General features: G+C 41.6%; 1 protein-coding gene across 1 annotated transcript in view; it reads right to left on the bottom strand.

Annotated features, from left to right (window-relative positions):
* LOC139422449 (gamma-sarcoglycan-like) overlaps positions 1 to 19,439 on the bottom strand; it is a 30,616-nt gene that overhangs the window by 271 nt on the left and 10,906 nt on the right. The window contains exons 3-8 of the mRNA XM_071173625.1: positions 10,378 to 10,563; positions 9,853 to 9,954; positions 8,575 to 8,665; positions 1,554 to 1,673; positions 1,284 to 1,356; positions 140 to 263 (exon numbers count right to left, since the gene is read on the bottom strand). Coding sequence (XP_071029726.1) covers positions 140 to 263; positions 1,284 to 1,356; positions 1,554 to 1,673; positions 8,575 to 8,665; positions 9,853 to 9,954; positions 10,378 to 10,563 — 696 coding nt within the window. The remainder of the gene's footprint in view (positions 1 to 139; positions 264 to 1,283; positions 1,357 to 1,553; positions 1,674 to 8,574; positions 8,666 to 9,852; positions 9,955 to 10,377; positions 10,564 to 19,439) is intronic.

Here is a 19,439-nt window from a genome sequence, read left to right as displayed (position 1 = left end):
ATATATTTGGAAACAGGACAGTGTCCTTATTCCAATGCAAATGAATTCGTAAAAGGTGTATTAAGTATTGTAATCAGGACACTGAAGTAAAAAGTGTTGCCATGTGTGCTATCCTAGATTTAGTGGTGCCTCTTCTTACCACTCCGTCCATAGAGAGTAGAGAGATGTCCATGCTGGACACGGCCTGGCCGCTGCCGGACACTGCTTTGATGTGGACTCCCTTTGGAGCATCCAGGTGGAGGGACCGGGTGGGGGCCTCTAGCCTGAACACACAGAAAGACAGAGTATACAGTAAAGGATATTAGATAATAAGAGAATGGACACAAGTGGTACATGCTTTACACTTAGAAGGCTGAATTGGACTTGAATTAAGCCTATAGGTGGCAGAAAATCCACACATTACCAGTTTAGCACATTTATTCAGTCTACATTCAAATGTATTTAGTCATGTTATCAATTTGAATACTTGAATTTAATTTGTTGGAAATCGGCAGAGACTGAAAGAACTGTGGACAAATTCACTGGGGGTTTTCACCGAGCAATATGAGCCAATGAGATGAATATTTATGCACACCATCTCCAAGCTGTTGCTATGAGACCCTTTGATCCATCCAAATCAGAAATTAGCTTAATACCTCTTATCTTAATTGAACATGTAAATTGGATTTCCTTATTTCCACAAAAGCATCTCTTTACATCGACAGTAAAGCCCCTAAATACATAAGTCCCAATTTATAGGTCTGCCCACTCATGTACACAAAAGAGGAGGTCTCTACTCCCACCCACTGGCAGTACATGGAGTGTGTGGCATTAGGATTACAATTCGTTAAGGTAGGACACTTTGTATGCTGAGGGAGAGAGAGTGAGCAGAGCGCTGTGCATTCTGAGGGCCACACACTGGGGAAACCAAGATGGAGGGAGAGATAACAACGGCACAGGAAACACACGCTGCTCCTAACCCCAGAGCAGGGGACTGTTGTGCCTGTTACGTCTGTGCTGCAGCCTGCACTCCACCACTGCGGACACTGCTGTTGATGGGACATTTATATTGAAGAGAGAAGATGTCTGGGAAATGTTGCCCTGCTGTGTGATACACATGGTGACTGTAAGACAACAAATTATGTTTAATCGTTATGTTGTTTACCCAAGGTGGGATTATTTCTGTCACAGGAAATGGAGACAAAATTATCAAAACTCTAATTTAACAATAGAAGAAAAGCAAAGGCTTCTCTCCCCTATGATCAGATAAAAACTGACATTAGGTGTCAACATTTTAAAGTTACCTCAAGTCCATGGAATGCTCTGCCCTGACCAGGGATGTCTCTATGGAATGTTCACACTGAGCACCACCAGACCCTGTAGAACACAAATGTAGGAGCACTGCCCAGTTTAGACTATATTCTTATAATAACATCATGTGAATCAGTATGCAGATATTGTATGTATTACCATATCCCTGACAGTTACAGTATATCAGACAAAACTAACAAAGGATGTTTCATGATTAAACAAAGTTGGACTGTTTCTCTGAATAGTGTGAAATGCCCACATACCTGTAATGGTTAGCTTATCCGCTCCAACAACTACCTGTTCTGTACCAGCAGAAAATAACAATTTCCCAGTGCTTGTCATCACCTCAAAATGTTGTCCTACGCTTTCCATGGATTGTGGACCTAAATACAAATAAATTATATGACCAAAGTGATTAAAACACAGTAGGCATTTAATTAACACTTAAGTAAATGGATGCACACAGTGGGTTGAGTTCAAATGTTACAAACACATCTACCCACACAGCAATAACTGTGTTGTGGACTGTTGTGCCTGTTACGTCTGTGCTGCAGCCTGTGGGAGATGCGAGTTAACCCCAATATTTAAAAACGCTTAGATTCTGAAATGAAAGGTGCTTCATAAATGGGATCCATTGAGTTGCCTAATGAGGGTCATTACCGAAACACTTATATTTTACTCAAGTTTACACACACTTAGGTTGGAGTCATTAAAACTTGTTTTTCAACCACTCCACAAATTACTTGTTAACAAACTATAGTTTTGGCAAGTCGGTTAGGACATCTACTTTGTGCATGACACAAGTCATTTTTCCAACAATTGTTTACAGACAGATTATTTCACTGTATCACAATTCCAGTGGGTGAGAAGTTTCCATACACAAAGTTCACTGTGCCTTTAAACAGCTTGGAACATTCCAGAAAATGATGTCATGGCTTTAGAAGTTTCTGATAGGCGAATTGACATCATTTGAGTCAATTGGAGGTGTACCTGTGGATGTATTTCAAGGCCTACCTTCAAACTCAGTGCCTCTTTGCTTGACATCATGGGAAAATCAAAAGAAATCAGCCAAGACCTCAGAAAAAAAATTGTAGACCGCAAGTCTGGTTCATCCTTGGGAGCAATTTCCAAACGCCTGAAGGTACCACGTTCATCTGTACAAACAATGGTACACAAGTATAAACACCATGGGACAATGCAGCCGTCATACCACTCAGGAAGGAGATTGTGTCACGATCGTCTTCAAGGAAATGACCGGACCAAGATGCAGCGTGTTAAGCGTACATTCTTTTATTTTAAATGTCGCCAACAAAATGAACGTGGAGCTCTGTAACGCTATACATGCCACAAACAAAGACAACAACCCACAAATGAGAAAATAAAAAAAGGCTGCCTAAGTATGATTCCCAATCAGAGACAACGATAGACAGCTGTCCCTGATTGAGAATCATACCCGGTCAAAAACAAAGAACCAGAAAGCATAGACTTTCCCACCAGAGTCACACCCTGACCAAACAAACATAGAGAATAGAAGGATCTCTACGGTCAGGGCGTGACAGAACATATTTTGGTGCGAAAAGTGCAAATCAATCCCAGAACAACAGCAAAGGACCTTATGAAGATGCTGGAGGAAACAGGTACAAAAATATCTATATCCACAGTAAAACGAGTCCTATATCGACATAACCTGAAAGGTCGCTCAGCAAGGAAGAAGCCACTGCTCCAAAACCGCGATAAAAAAGCCAGACTACGGTTTGCAACTGCACATGGGGACAAAGATCGTACTTTTTGGAGAAATGTCCTGTGGCCTGATGAAACAAAATTAGAACTGTTTGGCCATAATGACCATCGTTATGTTTGGAGGAAAAAGAGGAGGCTTGCAAGCCGAAGAACAACATCCCAACCGTGAAGCACGGGGGTGGCAGCATCATGTTGTGGGGATGCTTTGCTGCAGGAGGGGCTGGTGCACTTCACAAAATATATGGCATTGTGAGGAAGGGAAATTATGTGGATATATTGAAGCATCATCTCAAGACATCAGTCAGGAAGTTAAAGGTTGGTCACAAATGCGTCTTCCAAATGGACAATGACCCTAAGCTTCCAAAGTTGTGGCAAAATGGCTTAAGGACAACAAAGTCAAGGTATTGGAGGCGCCATCACAAAGCCCTGACGTCAATCCTATAGAAAATTTGTGGGCAGAACTGAAAAGGCGTGTGCGAGCAAGGAGGCCTACAAACCTGACTCCGTTACACCAGCTCTGTCACGAGGAATGGGCCAAAATTCACCCAACTTATTGTGGGAAGCTTGTGGAAGGCTACCCGAAACGTTTGACCCAAGTTTAACAACTTAAAGGCAATGCTCCCAAATACTGAGTGTATGTTAACTTCTTACCCACTGGGAATGTGATGAAAGAAATAAAAGCTGAAATAAATCGTTCGCTCTACAATTTTTCTGACATTTCACATTCTTAAAATAAAGTGGTGATGCTAACTGACCTAAGAAAGGGCATTTTTACTAGGATTAAATGTCAGGAATTGTGAAAAACTGAGTTTAAATGTATTTGGCTAAGGCGTATGTAAACCTGCGACTTCAACTGTAGTACATGGAGAGGACACAGACATTTTAAAGAGCATTGAGCATGAATACATTAAGTTGGGAGATAATTAATGTTAATATCCGCTCTCACCCTCATTATGTTATAACCCGTCACACCCTTATCTGTTTCACCTGTCTTTGTGATTGTCTCCACCCCCCTTCAACTGTCACCCATTTTCCCCATTATCCCCTGTGTATTTATACCTGTGTTCTCTGTTGGTCTGTTGCCAGTTTGTCTTGTTTGTCAAATCGACTAACATTTGTCTCAGCTCCTGCTTTTCCCAGTCTCCCTTTTTCTCGCTCTCTTGGTTTTGACCCTTGCCTGTCCTGACTCTGAGCCCACCTGCCTGACCACTCTTCCTGAGCCTGCCTGCCATCCGGTACCGTTGCCCCACCTCTGGTCTATTGACACCTGCCTGCCTTGACCTGTCTTTTGCCTACCCCTGTTAGATTATTAAACCATTGTTAATTCAACATTGTCTGCATCTGGGTCTTACCTTCATAACTAATATAACCCAGAACAGTCTAAGCCGGGAGAGGGAGTTCTTCTAAACTATATAGAATTGTTTTAAGGTGATACCAAGGATAATTAGCTATTTGATTTAGAATTCAGACCCCTTGAAGTTTCTACAAAAATATCTAAATAAAACACTTTCATGAAAAATTGGCCTGAATGCTATTAGCCTAAAACATATTAAATACAATATTTTCCACACGGACCAACAGATTGTGCCACACCAACTCAAAGAACGAGACGGCCGAGTGCTGAAGCACATACAGTGAGGGAAAAAAAGTATTTGATCCCCTGCTGATTTTGTACGTTTGCCCACTGACAAAGAAATGATCAGTCTATAATTTTAATGGTAGGTTTATTTGAACAGTGAGAGACAGAATAACAACAACAAAATCCAGAAAAATGTATGTCAAAAATGTTATAAATTGATTTTCATTTTAATGAGGGAAATACGTATTTGACCCCTCTGCAAAACATGACTTAGTACTTGGTGGCAAAACCCTTGTTGGCAATCACAGAGGTCAGTTTCTTGTAGTTGGCCACCAGGTTTGCACACAACAGCCAACACAGACTGTTAAACAGCTAACACTAACATTGAGTGGCTGCTGCCAACACACTGACACTGACTCAACTCCAGCCACTTTAATAATGGGAATTGATGGGAAATGATGTAAATATATCACTAGCCACTTTAAACAATGCTACCTTATATAATGTTACTTACCCTACATTATTCATCTCATATGCATACGTATATACTGTACTCTATATCATCGACTGTATCCTTATGTAATACATGTATCACTAGCCACTTTAACTATGCCACTTTGTTTACATTCTCATCTCATATGTATATACTGTACTCGATACCATCTACTATATCTTGCCTATGCTGCTCTGTACCATCACTCATTCATATATCCTTATGTACATATTCTTTATCCCCTCACACTGTGTACAAGACAGTAGTTTTGAAATTGTTAGTTAGATTACTTGTTGGTTATTACTGCATTGTCGGAACTAGAAGCACAAGCATTTCGCTACACTCGCATTAACATCTGCTAACCATGTGTATGTGACAAATAAAATTTGATTTGATTTGATGTCCCACTCCTCTTTGCAGATCTTCTCCATGTCATTAAGGTTTCGAGGCTGACGTTTGGCAACTCGAACCTTCAGCTCCCTCCACAGATTTTCTATGGGATTAAGGTCTGGAGACTGGCTAGGCCACTCCAGGACCTTAATGTGCTTCTTCTTGAGCCACTCCTTTGTTTCCTTGGCTGTGTGTTTTGGGTCATTGTCATGCTGGAATACCCATCCACGACCCATTTTCAATGCCCTGGCTAAGGGAAGGAGGTTCTCACCCAAGATTTGACGGTACATGGCCCCTTCACTCGTCCCTTTGATGCGGTGAAGTTGTCCTGTCCACTTAGCAGAAAAACACCCCCAAAGCATAATGTTTCCACCTCCATGTTTGACAGTGGGGATGGTGTTCTTGGGGTCATAGGCAGCATTCCTCCTCCTCCAAACACGGCGAGTTGAGTTGATGCCAAAGAGCTCAATTTTGGTCTCATCTGACCACAACACTTTCACCCAGTTGTCCTCTGATTCATTCAGATGTTCATTGGCAAACTTCAGACGGGCATGTATATGTGCTTTCTTGAGCAGAGGGAACTTGCGGGCGCTGTAGAATTTCAGTCCTTCACGGCGTAGTGTGTTACCAATTGTTTTCTTAGTGACTATGGTCCTAGCTGCCTTGAGATCATTGACAAGATCCTCCCGTGTAGTTCTGGACTGATTCCTGACCGTTCTCATGATCATTGCAACTCCACAAGGTGAGATCTTGCATGGAGCCCCAGGCCGAGGGAGATTGACAGTTATTTAGTTTTTCTTCCATTTGCAAATAATCGCACCAACTGTTGTCACTTTCTCACCAAGCTGCTTGGTGATGGTCTTGTAGCCCATTCCAGCCTTGTGTAGGTCTACAATCTTGTCCCTGACATCCTTGGAGAGCTCTTTGATCTTGGCCATGGTGGAGAGTTTGGAATCTGATTGATTGATTGATTGATTGATTGCTTCTGTGGACAGGTGTCTTTTATACAGGTAACAAACTGAGATTAGGAGCACTCCCTTTAAGAGTGTGCTCCTAATCTCAGCTCGTTACCTGTATAAAAGACACCTGGGAGCCAGAAATCTTTCTGACTGAGAGGGGTCAAATACTTATTTCCCTCATTAAAATGCAAACCAATTAATAACATTTTTGACATGTGTTTTTCTGGATTTTTTTGTTGTTATTCTGTCTCTCACTGTTCAAATAAACCTACCATTAAAATTATAGACGGATCATTTCTTTGTCAGTGGGCAAACGTACAAAATCAGCAGAGGATCAAATACTTTTTTCCCTCACTGTAGCACGTAAAAACGGTCTGTCCTCGGTTGCAACACTCACTACCCAGTTCAAACTGCCTCTGGAAGCAACACCAGCACAAGAACCGTTCGTTGGGAGCTTCATTAAATGGTTTTCCATGGCCGAGCAGCCGCACACAAGCCTAAGATCACCATGCGCAATGCCAATCATCAGCTGGAGTGGTGTAAAGCGCTCCACCATTGGACTCTGGAGCAGTGAAAACACATTCTCTGGAGTGATGAATCACGCTTCACTGTCTGGCTACCTGCCCGACTGCATAGTGCCAACTGTAAAGTTTGGTGGAGGAGGAATAATGGTCTGAGGCTGTTTTTCATGCTTTGAGCTAGGCCCCTTAGTTCCAGCAAAAGGAAATCTTAACGCTACAGCATACATTACAATCAAGATGATTCTGTGCTTCCAACTTTGTGGCAACAGTTTTGAGAAGGCCCTTTCCTGTTTCAGCATGACACTGCCCCGTGCACGAAGCGATACAGAGATCGGTGTTGAAGGAATTGACTGGCATGCACAGAGCCCTGACCTCAACCCTATCGAATACCTTTGGGATGAATTGGAACGCTGACTGCGAGCCAGGCCTTATCGCCCAACATCAGTGCCCGACCTCACTAATGCTCTTGTGGCTGAATGGAAGCCCCGCAGCAATGTTCCAACATCTAGTGGAAAGCCTTCCCAGAAGACTGGAGGCAGTTCTAGCAGCAAAGGGGGGACCAACTTCATATTAATGCCCATGATTTTGGAATGAGATGTTTAACGAGCAGCTGTCCACATACTTTTGGTCATGTAGTCAGGAATCTTAATTTTTTGACTTTATCCCTTATTTTTGGCACTGAACAGTCTCCATATATACTGTACTTCCATAAATATGTTCAAATGGTTGACGGCGGACCTTCAGACGAGTCTTGTGTTGCTCTAGGACGCCCACAACTGACATGTATGTGTTCGTAAGAGGCATTACCGTGTACACCGAACTGTTTGGATGCTACAGACAGAAGTTGGCAGATCGGCTGTACCGACTTCAGACGAGTCCCAAGATGCTTGTGGGGGTCGTAGAGCATCTTTCCATAGAGGGGTCATAATAGTTTGTGGGCCAAACTGTTCGGACGCTACCGACTATTTTGTGAGAAGACCGATTTCTGGGATGTCTCATGGTCTGACAAACACCGCTCTAGCTCTGTCACCTTTCACCGCAGGTGCAGAAGTGCGACATCGGTGAATGCGGTGGACTGAAATGCATCCAATGCAAAAAAACATATCTCTAGCTTAAACGGACTGATTTTTTGTTTTTTTGGGGGGGGGGGGGGGGGGGGGGGTATTTACTTTGATAAATACTCACAGGCTATTTATATTAGCCATCAAATGTAGGGATCTAAAGTATTAATCATATATATATATATATATGAGCCCATAAACTGAGAATAATATATTTCAGGGCTCATGTGGAGGCATCCCATCTATGGCATTTTGATTTGAATACATTAAAGCCATCCTTTCTGATTATTCAGAGTTGCACCTAGCTTTTTTTGACATCTCCATTTCTCATAAATCTATTTAGTCCAGTAGGTCTGCATCTTATCAGTGCCACAGAGAAACTAATAGATACATCAGCATGAGTTCATTATACAGTCATCTATTAAACATCAAAAGTGTATTTAAAAAATACTAGTTTTGAATTTGATTCCTTAGAAGCATGTTTTGAGTCATAATAGCACTATATATCACATTCTTGTAGCTAGCAAAGATTGACTCTTACCCAGGTTAAGGCTACCTAACACACCTCCTTTCCCATTGCAGGCTTGGAGCGTGACATTCTGGGACTCAGAGTGGATAAGAAGGGAGGTGTCCTGTGAAGCAAGATAACAGTGTTTGAGTGCAGTGTCATTCTGATCAGAGAGGTATACTACAATTAAAGCTAAATCTACTCAGGGTTTTCTAAAACTAGCCAGCTTCAGTCAGCTTCACATTCCAGCTCAGGCTTCATTCATTTACGGTGATACGGCCTGTTCTCTCTGCAGAAGGCAGGGCATTCATATGTGTTGCTCTTCGCAGAGCAGCGCAGAACTGTTGTGAAGGATGTTGTCAAGAATGTGAGTTTGTATTTATACATGACCTTCAGCCCCACCTACCGTCAACCAATCATGTCAATGCGTGGCTATACAGAGTCTCCCGCATTGTTACAAAATGTGTGCGCCGCATGCCAATGCAGTATGGAGCTCAATTTGGCCTCTGCATACTTCTGAAGGCTCCGCAATTTCGCCTCCGACCACATTTTCGGATCAAGCATGAATTGGCTTTAACTAGCTAGTCAAACGCCAAACTCTTCATTGAGACAATGCTGAAACGTCAATCCATGGGTGAGTCAGTTCCACATTTTAATTTGTGGCAAAATCAAAATTATAAAAGTGATCTTGCCAATCAAGCAGGCTACGGTGTGAAATAGGCTTGTTGAACTGCCGTCTTTATTGTATAACGTATTGTTAATGCTGGCTTTGGTGCATCCCACCTCTCCTATAAATAAAATAATTTTATAAAAAGTCATACAAAACTTTTACTGTGGATGAAGTTTGAAATCCATCCTGTCATTTTTTATTTTATTTTACCTTTATTTAACTAGGCAAGTCAGTTAAGAACAAATTCTTATTTTCAATGACGGCCTAGGAACAGTGGGTTAATTGCCTGTTCAGGGGCAGAATGACAGATTTGTACCTTGTCAGCTCGGGGGTTTGAACTTGCAACCTTACTAGTCCAACTCTCTAACCACTTGGCTACCCTGCCGCCCCATTACTAAATGTGATAGTAACATAGGTATTTCAATCTTTTTACACAAAAACATTTGATGAATAAAATATTTAATCCATGGTGAAAGGGATGATGATGCAATCTTTGCAAGGGAATATGATTTCATTGGTCCTCAACTCATGGCTCAGACACTTCATTCAGTATAAGTGGAGTTAGCACTGAGTTAGCCAGAACATTGAGGGAAACAGGAAGATATGTACATTTTCAATGTAAAGAACTTGAATTAGTTTACCTGTTTGGAGTGTATCTCTTGGGCGTAGAGAGAGAAGAGGAACTCGGACACTCCATCAAGCCTCACCCGATCTGATGTTATTCTCAGCTGCCCCATTCCTTCCTGAAACAATCAGGAGGAAATCAACTTTTAATACAAACTCTGTTTTGTCATTCTTGCTCTTGTAATATGCTGATATTCTCCTCCAGAAGAGTTAAAGTTATCTTATCGTACCTCTGAAGTGTTTTGTGAGACTGCCGGCATGCCTTGATGGTCTTTAACTAGACAAAGGTGTACAAATGACTTCCCTGTTTTATTATAGATAAAACCCATTTCAAGATATGCTCTCTCATCCAGGATGTCTAGTAATAAGCAACTGTCACTGATAAATACTGAACTGAGCAAACTAGACTGAGCATGTACTCCTTGTGAGTCTCAAAAGTATTTCATTTGATTTCATGCATCCTTCTCCTGGCCACCTACTCAAAATTGTCAGAGGGAACCTCATAGCAGGCGAGAAGAGAAATACTGTTGAAATGCACTCACTGTGTTGAGACAGGTGACCCTGAGGATCCAGATTGTCAGGGCAATGTTGACGAGCAGGGTGGAGAGCAGGAGAAGCACCAGCAGATAGAGGCAGCGCTTCCTCCAGCCATAGACCCCCAGCCTGTGATCATCATTCTGCTCCTCTGTGTCTGGGCCTTCAGCACCCTCTGCTGGTGGGGGGTATTGCTGCAAAACCATCAGCTGAGAAGGACAGTTATAGCACTGTTGCAGAATAGGCTACCTACAAGCTTGGGGAACATAGCATAAACATGGAGCATCACAATGAAAAATGTTCATACAACATGTAAGGTGTACAAGTCATACAAGTTTGAAGTAAATATGCAATAATGTGCTGCTATATGTGTGACCTCATTGCATTGAATTCATGTAATCTGCTGTTGCATTACATAATTTAGATAAACAATTATTATACAGTACCTTGTTTAGAAACTAATCAGAAAACCGAATGCTTCAAACGTGGTGAGAGTGAAATTATCCTTTTGAGCAGAAGTTTTTAATTTCTGGCATCTCTTCAGTATGATGAAATTATTTTTAGAGTGGATATGAGACCCAAAATCCTAAATGTATTTGTGAACTGTACATTTCTCAATCTATACATTGCATGCTTTAAATAACTGATGGGAACAAGATGAGATGGAAATGATAACTTTGCCTCCAAAAGGATGAACAGCACTGAACACTAATGAGATCTTGTTGTGAAGAACCCCTTAAAAAGAAAAACAGGAACAACTCTGCTAAATCTCCCCAGTAATTACATGTCAGTTCAGTTCCTGTTCAAAGCATCCTAATGAGCTGTTCAGTATTCCCCCACTGAAACAGGGGAACAATCTATGGGAATAAGTGGTGTGATGGTCAAAAATGAATCTTCCGTAACATAACTTTAAACGATTGCTGGTTTTTACATAATCTGACTCATGTTCAGGGGATGTATTACACATTTTTATACCATAGCGACAAAAATAGTTCTGATCTTGAAATAACATATGCTACTTAAAAATAACTTTAATTCATATGACATGCAACATGATAAACAATAGGGCAGAATATTCAGACTACTAGCTTGTTCCTTAACCAATGACAGACAAATCAATGACAATAAGCATCTCTTACCAAAGTCTCAGAGAGAAAGTTTCCCTCCTTTGCAGAGGCAATGGGACTTTTGTATGGAGCTCAGACCCATGGACCTGGCATTTACCAGCAAGATGCCATGAATCACGCTCCGAATCGGCACTGACTGAGTGATGCTTAGCATCCCTCCGCATGAGGACTTTGGCTTGCTCTCCTGCATTATATGGTCTACATTAGGTACCCACATTTCGCTGCCTGCCTCACTTCTCCATTCTCTTTGTTCAGCCTAAATTATGGGCTACCTATGGGTATCCATTGGAGGTGAAAAACCATGTCATTATTCTCTGTCCAAACCTTTTTTGCAGAATAGCAGAAAAAAAACCCAGTCAGGTATATGAGATAAAAGAGACATAAAATATACAGTATTTCAAATGATTCTCAGTCTCATTAGAAAATTAAGATGTTTTCAGTACAGCATTCTGCTGAAGGGTTGCTGATATTACTTCAGAATTACCTATAGATTTTTGTAATAATATTAATAATTATTGCATATGATTCATTATGCATGTTGATATTATTAATTAAAACGTGCTGTTGACAAACAATCAGCACCAAGGACAGGTTTTATAATATCATCAATTTTTATAATTCACTCATTCATAATTTCACACTAGAGAAGGATTGTACCTAAATGTTCGCTCAAAGTGGAGATGCTGTGAACGAACATATCCTAAACTGTACGAATGAACACGAGTCATCACGTTTCCTTTCCGCATTCGATTCTGTCTGTCGGTCAGTGCATGCTTTATTCAAATCCTCCTCATTGTAAACAAAAATACCTCAATGTCTTACCGATTTGACAGACTGCACGACTAGAAAACTCGTCTCTGGCATGTTGGTGTTGGATTTACAGGCGTAAAACCAAATATTCATGGCAAAGAAAGTCGTTTAAAATGAGTGATTGTCTGATACCTACACCAATATTACCTTGTTGCGATAGCGCCAATCCTAAAACTCAGATTGTCGCAAATTCTTAAAGGTGTGACCGTGCCACAGCTTTAGATATTTGGATATAAAGAAGACCCCCGACCCTGTCAACTCAACATCTCTGGACTGGAACTCCACTCCAGAATGAGTGATATGATGCCTTTATGCAATGTTGTGTTAATAATGGGCTGCTTATTCTAAATCCCTGTGGGGGCGTTATCACTACAAACATGCCACTCCAGTGCGCCTGGGTGCCATCACGCAAGGACAGGTTTGTTGATTTGGAGTTTACACATCCCAATGCGCACACATAATTAATTCGGAACTTTAAATCACATTTTGGAAAGTAATTTGCACAGCTGTTTGTTAAGTATACACACATTTTAATGAGCCACTTGAAGACCAATACATGCATTACCAATGTTTTGATTTAGTCCTAAGCCTACAACAACGAATCTCCCTACAGGTGAAGTTACAATGTTTCACCATTAAAATCACCATGGTACCATGGTAAGGGTTATTGGTACAAGAATCATATCTGCATCATATCATTCTATATCTTGAAAACTTGATTGCTGACGTGCAAAACATTTTGGGACTATCAACAGTGGACTAATGAAACAAATACCCCAAAATGTCTATACTTTTACAATAAGGGAGGAATTTCATTGCTATGTGGCCTAAACACTAATGGTATATTGTATATACAGTGGGGTGCGAAATTATTGACACCCTTGATAAAGATTTTGATTAACAATATGCAGTACCAGTCAAACATTTGGACACACAATCTAATTGGTTTTTACTATTTTCTACATTTTAGAATATTAGTGAAGACATCAATACTATGAAATAAGGCACATGGAATCCTGTAGTAACCAAAAAAGTGTTAAACAAATCAAAATATATTTTATATTTGAGGTTCTTCAAAGTAGCCACTCTTTGCCTTGACAGCTTTGCACTCGCTTGGCATTCTCTCAACCAGCTATACCTGGAATGCTTTTCCAACAGTCTTGAAGGAGTTCCCACATATGCTGAGCACTTGTTGGATGCTTTTCCTTCACTCTGCGGTCCAACTCATCCCAAACCATCTCAATTGGGTTGAGGTTGGGTGATTGTGGAGGCCAAGTCATCTGATGCAGCTCTCCATCACTCTCCTTCTTGGTCAAATAGCCAACCAGATTTCAAAATGTCATGATGTTCATGATGCTGTTTAACCTTAACAAGGGCCCCAGGACCAGTGAATTTCTTTTGCCCCATAACATCAAAGATCCACCACCATTCTTACAGTAGGTATGGGATTGTTTTCTGCTCATGCATTCTAATTTCAACTCTTAAACCACCACTGTTATGGGTAGCCAAAGAGCTCCATTTTCATGTCATCCAACAGATGGTATTGCAAATGGTGTTGGCACTTGGATTGGAACCGGTGTTTTGGTGAGATGACATGAAAATAGAGCTCTTTGGCCACACACACCAGTGGTGGTTTTGGCGTGGAAATGAGAATGCATAAGAGGGGCGGCAGGTAGCCTAATGGTTTAAGAGCATTGGGCCAGTAACTGAAAGGTCACTGGTTCGGATCCCCAAGCCAACTGGGGGAAAATTCTGCCAATTGTCCTTGGGCAAGTTACTTTACCCTCCTGTTAGTCGATCTGTGCCCGGTTCCCCGATAGCGATGGAACTTAAGCTTATGAGTGTTTTAATGATGCATTCTAAAAAATAACTGCCAAAGATGTCAAACCCGTTTCCCAAAACGATACAAGACACTTATACTGCATGTACCGACATTTGTTGTTTCTCTAAAATCTGCGATTGTGACACACGGCGCTGCATGATTTACAACTGCCCCGTTGACGGGACTCCTATCCCTAAGAAGTAGGCTAATAGGTAGGTTTACTGATTGCACATGAAATTTGCTTGTGTTTTCCTTTTTTTTAAGTATCCTTGCTTCTTTTATTTATAACACAGCAAGCTTTTTAGGCTATTAATATTCATCTATTACATTTTCGGTGGTCACAGAGAGACAGGTATTCATCTTCATTCTATGTCTAGCTGAGATTTTCTGTGTTGAAGTGACGCAGGAGGACAAATGGTGATCTACACACAAGTGGCTCACTTGTGGCTTTGCTGGCAGCATATAGCAGCAACATGTTGTGCGTCAAGAATTCAGCATAGCAAGTTTGTATGACGGTCTGGTTATTAAGTGGGTAAATAGTTGATTACAGCTCAGCTTTGCATTCTTAGGAAACTATGCAGTATTTCGTTTTTTTATGTATTATTTCTTGCACTGTTACCCCAGATAATTGTAAGTCTTATTACATACAGCCGGGAAGAGCTATTGGATATAAGAGCAACGTCAACTTACCAACATTACGACCAGGCATACGACTTTCCCGAAGCGCATCCTCTGTTTGGACCACCACCCAGGACAGTGGATCGGATCCCAGTAGGCGACCCAAAACAACGGCACCGCAGACGGAGCGGTCTTCTGGTCAGGCTCCGTAGTCGGGCACATCGCTCACCACTCCCGAGTATACTACTCGCCAATGACCAGTCTCTTGACAACAAGGTAGACGAAATTCAAGCAAGGGTTGCCTTCCAGAGGGACATCAGAGATTGTAACATTCTCTGTTTCACGGAAACATGGCTCACTCGGGATAACTTATCAGAGTCGGTACAGCCACCCGGTTTCGACGCATTGCGCCGACAGAAACAAACATCTCTCTGGTAAGAAGAAGAGAGGGAGTGTATGCCTTATGATTAACGAGTCGGGGTGTGATCATAACAACATACAGGAACTCAAGTCCTTTAGTTCACCAGACCTAGAATTCCTTATAATCAAATGCTGACCACATTATCTACCAAGAGAATTCTCTTCGATTATAATCACAGCAGTGTATATCCCCCGCCCCCAAGCAGACACCTCGATGGCTCTGAAAGAACTTCATTGGACTCTATGTAAATTGGAAACCACATTTCCTGAGGGTGCAGTTATTGTAGCTGGGGAGTTTAACAAGGCTAATCTGAAAACAAGGCTCCCTGAAGCATTCTGGATCATTGCTACTCTAACTTCCGTGACGCATACAAAGCCCTCCCTCGCCCTCCTTTCGACAAATCTGACCACGACTCCATTTTGTTGATCCCAGCCTATAGACAGAAACTAAAACAGGAAACGCCCTTGCTGAGGTCTGTTCAACGCTGGTCTGACCAATCTGATTCCACGCTTCAAGAATGCTTCGATCACGTGGACTGGGATATGTTCCAGATAGCCTCAGACAACAACATTGATGTATACGCTGATTCGGTGAGTGAGTTTATGTTAGTATAATTTAATTATGCCAATGTGCTTTCATCAATTGAAAGCCCTTCATCTATTTTATGAGAATTTGTAAGATTTCTTGTTTGCATAAAATAGACGCAGACCAGTCTTTAAATAATAGGTAATAGAATTTATTCTCGGAGCACGCTGCCACTCAAACACATGCATCAGTTTAAATACAGATCATGACGTCATTTCACTGCCTTAACCGAACCCCCTCCTCTCGACAGGACAAAGTAAGGTGAAAAGTTCATTCTAACTTACTAACACACTCCCAGATAACTTTTGACCCCTCAACATTATCGATCACCACTGAACTGACAGTTTTAATTAACAGAAACTCTAGGAATGCACTCACTGCCTAATCTAAAAACCCCAGAGCTAAGTTTCAGGTTGGGTCAACCATAGGCTAACGACCTTATGTGTTTACAGTCCACAACCCATTTGTTCCTGCCCAGTTGGAATGGTGTTCTTTAACATTTTATTACTCCTTTCTCCTGTCACACAATTTCTTCTTATGAACTCATATTGTCTATTAAACATAATATAACAGAGTATAAGTTTACTTACAGTTCCATTTAAAATGATTTGTTCAGTCATATTAATCATAATTTCCTAACAGTTTATTAGAAAGTGCATCGGTGATGTTATACCCACGGTGACTATTAAAACCTTCCCCAACCAGAAACCGTGAATTGATGGCAGCATTCGCGCAAAACTGAAAGCGCAAACCACTGCTTTTAATCATGGCAAGGCGACCGGAAACATGACCGAATACAAACAGTGTAGCTATTCCCTCCGCAAGGCAATCAAATAAGCTAAGCGTCAGTATAGAGACAAAGTTGTCGCAATTCAATGGCTCAGACAAGAGACATATGTGACTGGGTCTACAGTCAATCACGGACACCGACGTCTTGCTCCCAGACAAACTAAACAACTTCTTTGCTCGCTTTGAGGACAATACAGTGCCACTGACACAGCCCGCTACTAAAACCTTCGGGCTCTCCTTCACCGCAGCCAACTTGAGTAAAACATTTAAACGTGTTAACCCTCGCAAGGCTGCCGGCCCAGACGGCATCCCTAGCCGTGCCCTCAGAGTATGCGCAGACCAGCTGGCTGGTGTGTTTACGGACATATTCATTCAATACTTATCCCAATCTGCTGTTCCCACAAACTTCAAGAGGGCCACCATTGTTCCTGTTCCCAAGAAAGCAAAGGTAAGTGCTTTGAGAGACTCATCAAGGATCATATCACCTCCACCCTACCTGACACCCTAGACCCACTCCAATTTGCTTACCGCCCCAATAGGTCCACAGACGACGCAATCGCAATCACACTGCACACTGACATAACCAATCTGGACAAGGTATACCTATGTAAGAATGCTGTTCATCGATTACAGCTCAGCATTAAACACCATAGTACCCTCCAAACTCATCATTAAGCTCGAGGGTCTCGACACCGCCCTGTGCATCTGACGGGCCGCTCCCAGGTGGTGAGGGTAGAAAACAACATCTCCATCTCGCTGATCCTCAACACTGGGGCCCCACAAGGGTGCGTTCTCAGCCCTCTCCTGTACTCCCTGTTCACCCATGACTGCATGGCCATGCGCGCCTCCAACTCAATCATCAAGTTTGCAGACGACACTACATTGGTAGGCTTGATTACCACGACGAGACGACCTACACATCGGCATACACATCACAGACAAACTGAAGTGGTCCACCCACACAGACAGCGTGGTGAAGAAAGCGCAACAGCGCCTCTTCAACCTCAGGAGGCTGAAGAAATTTGGCTTGTCATCAAAAACACTCACAAACATTTACAGATGCACAATCGAGAGCATCCTGTCGGGCTGTATCACCGCCTGGTAGAGCAACTGCTCCGCCCACAACCGTAAGGCTCTCCAGAGGGTGGTGAGGTCTGCACAACACATCACCGGGGGCAAACTACCTGCCCTCCAGGACACCTACACCACCTGATGTCACATGAAGGCAAAAATGATATTCAAGGACAACAACCACCCGAGCTACTGCCTGTTCACCCCGCTATCATCCAGAAGGCGAGGTCAGTACAGGTGCATCAAAGCTGGGACCGAAAAACAGCTTCTATCTCAAGGCCAACAAACTGTTAAACAGCCATCACTAACATTGAGTGACTGCTGCCAACATACTGACGCAAATCTCTAGCCAATGTAATCATTTAAAATTGGATGTAATAAATGTACCACAAGTCACTTTAAACAATGCCACTTTATATAATGTTTACATACCCTACATTACTCATATATATATACTGTACTCTATACCATCTACTGCATCTTGCCTATCCCGTTCGGCCATCGCTCATCCATATATTTATATGTACATATTCTTATTCATTAATTCACACTTGTGTGTATAAGGTAGTTGTGAAATTGTTAGATTACTTGTTAGATATTCCTGCACGGTCGGAACTAGAAGCACAAGCATTTCGCTACACTCGCATTAACATCTGCTAACCATGTGTATGTGACCAATAAAATTTGATTTGATTTAGTTTAATCCATTCTCCATTTAATGGATTTATTCACAGGTAAATAGTAATATGCTCTAAACCGCTCTGCTGACAAACTTTTTGCCCTGTTTCCAATTGTCAACAAGTAAATCAAATTTAAAAAAACGTTTTATTATTAGCAAACTAGCTACAGGGCTGGCCTTCTTTTACATACAATATAGCTAGCTAGATTAGTGAATTAAATATCACCAGCTACCAAACTTCATATTAGCTAGCTATCTTGGTGTATTTATCATTGTAAAAAAACAACTCTAAATGCATTTGTAGGTAGCTAGCTAAAAGCCATGGTGGAGGGTGAAAGAATAGCAGCCCCAACTGTCAAAGTGAGAGAATAGGCTATTCTGCATAGGGCAGGTGCTTTTGTGTAGTTCCTCTCCCAGTAAGCATGCTCATAGATAATAGTAACATTAGTAATATAATGCTCAGTGCTGTATAATTTGAGTATAATGAAGTCTGATTCTTCTGATGTTTTCTGTCCTCAGATACAGAGAGCTGTGAAAGCCTGTATGCAGATGAAGATGTCCCAATAAAGAACAGTGGTTCTCAGTCCTGGTCCTGGGGACTCAAAGGGGTGCACATTGTTGTTTTTGTCTTACCACTACACAGCTGGGTCAAATTTTATTTTTATTTTTTTATTTTACCTTTATTTAACTAGGCAAGTCAGTTAAGAACAAATTCTTATTTTCAATGACGGCCTAGGAACAGTGGGTTAACTGCCTGTTCAGGGGCAGAACGACAGATTTGTACCTTGTCAGCTCATCATCATGCTTCAAGTGGTATTTATGTATTCATTTGTGATGCTATACTTGAAATGATCCTGCTGTTGTCATGCTACACATGCACATGTGTGTGCACATGCATCTATCCCAATGTTATCATGATTTGTTATAAGACATATTATACTTTAGTAATCCACAATGACATGGTGATATAAACGTCTAATAATGACATTATCTTCCATATTCCTACAGACACCTTGCAATTGGAGATTCCTTCAAAACGATTGCCTATGGTTACAGTGCCTTGCGAAAGTATTCGGCCCCCTTGAACTTTGCGACCTTTTGCCACATTTCAGGCTTCTAACATAAAGATATAAAACTGTATTTTTTTG

This window comes from Oncorhynchus clarkii, chromosome 12 (assembly GCF_045791955.1).
Source record: "Oncorhynchus clarkii lewisi isolate Uvic-CL-2024 chromosome 12, UVic_Ocla_1.0, whole genome shotgun sequence".
Taxonomy (NCBI): Eukaryota; Metazoa; Chordata; class Actinopteri; order Salmoniformes; family Salmonidae; genus Oncorhynchus; species Oncorhynchus clarkii.
This window is presented reverse-complemented; position numbering and strand designations above follow the sequence as displayed.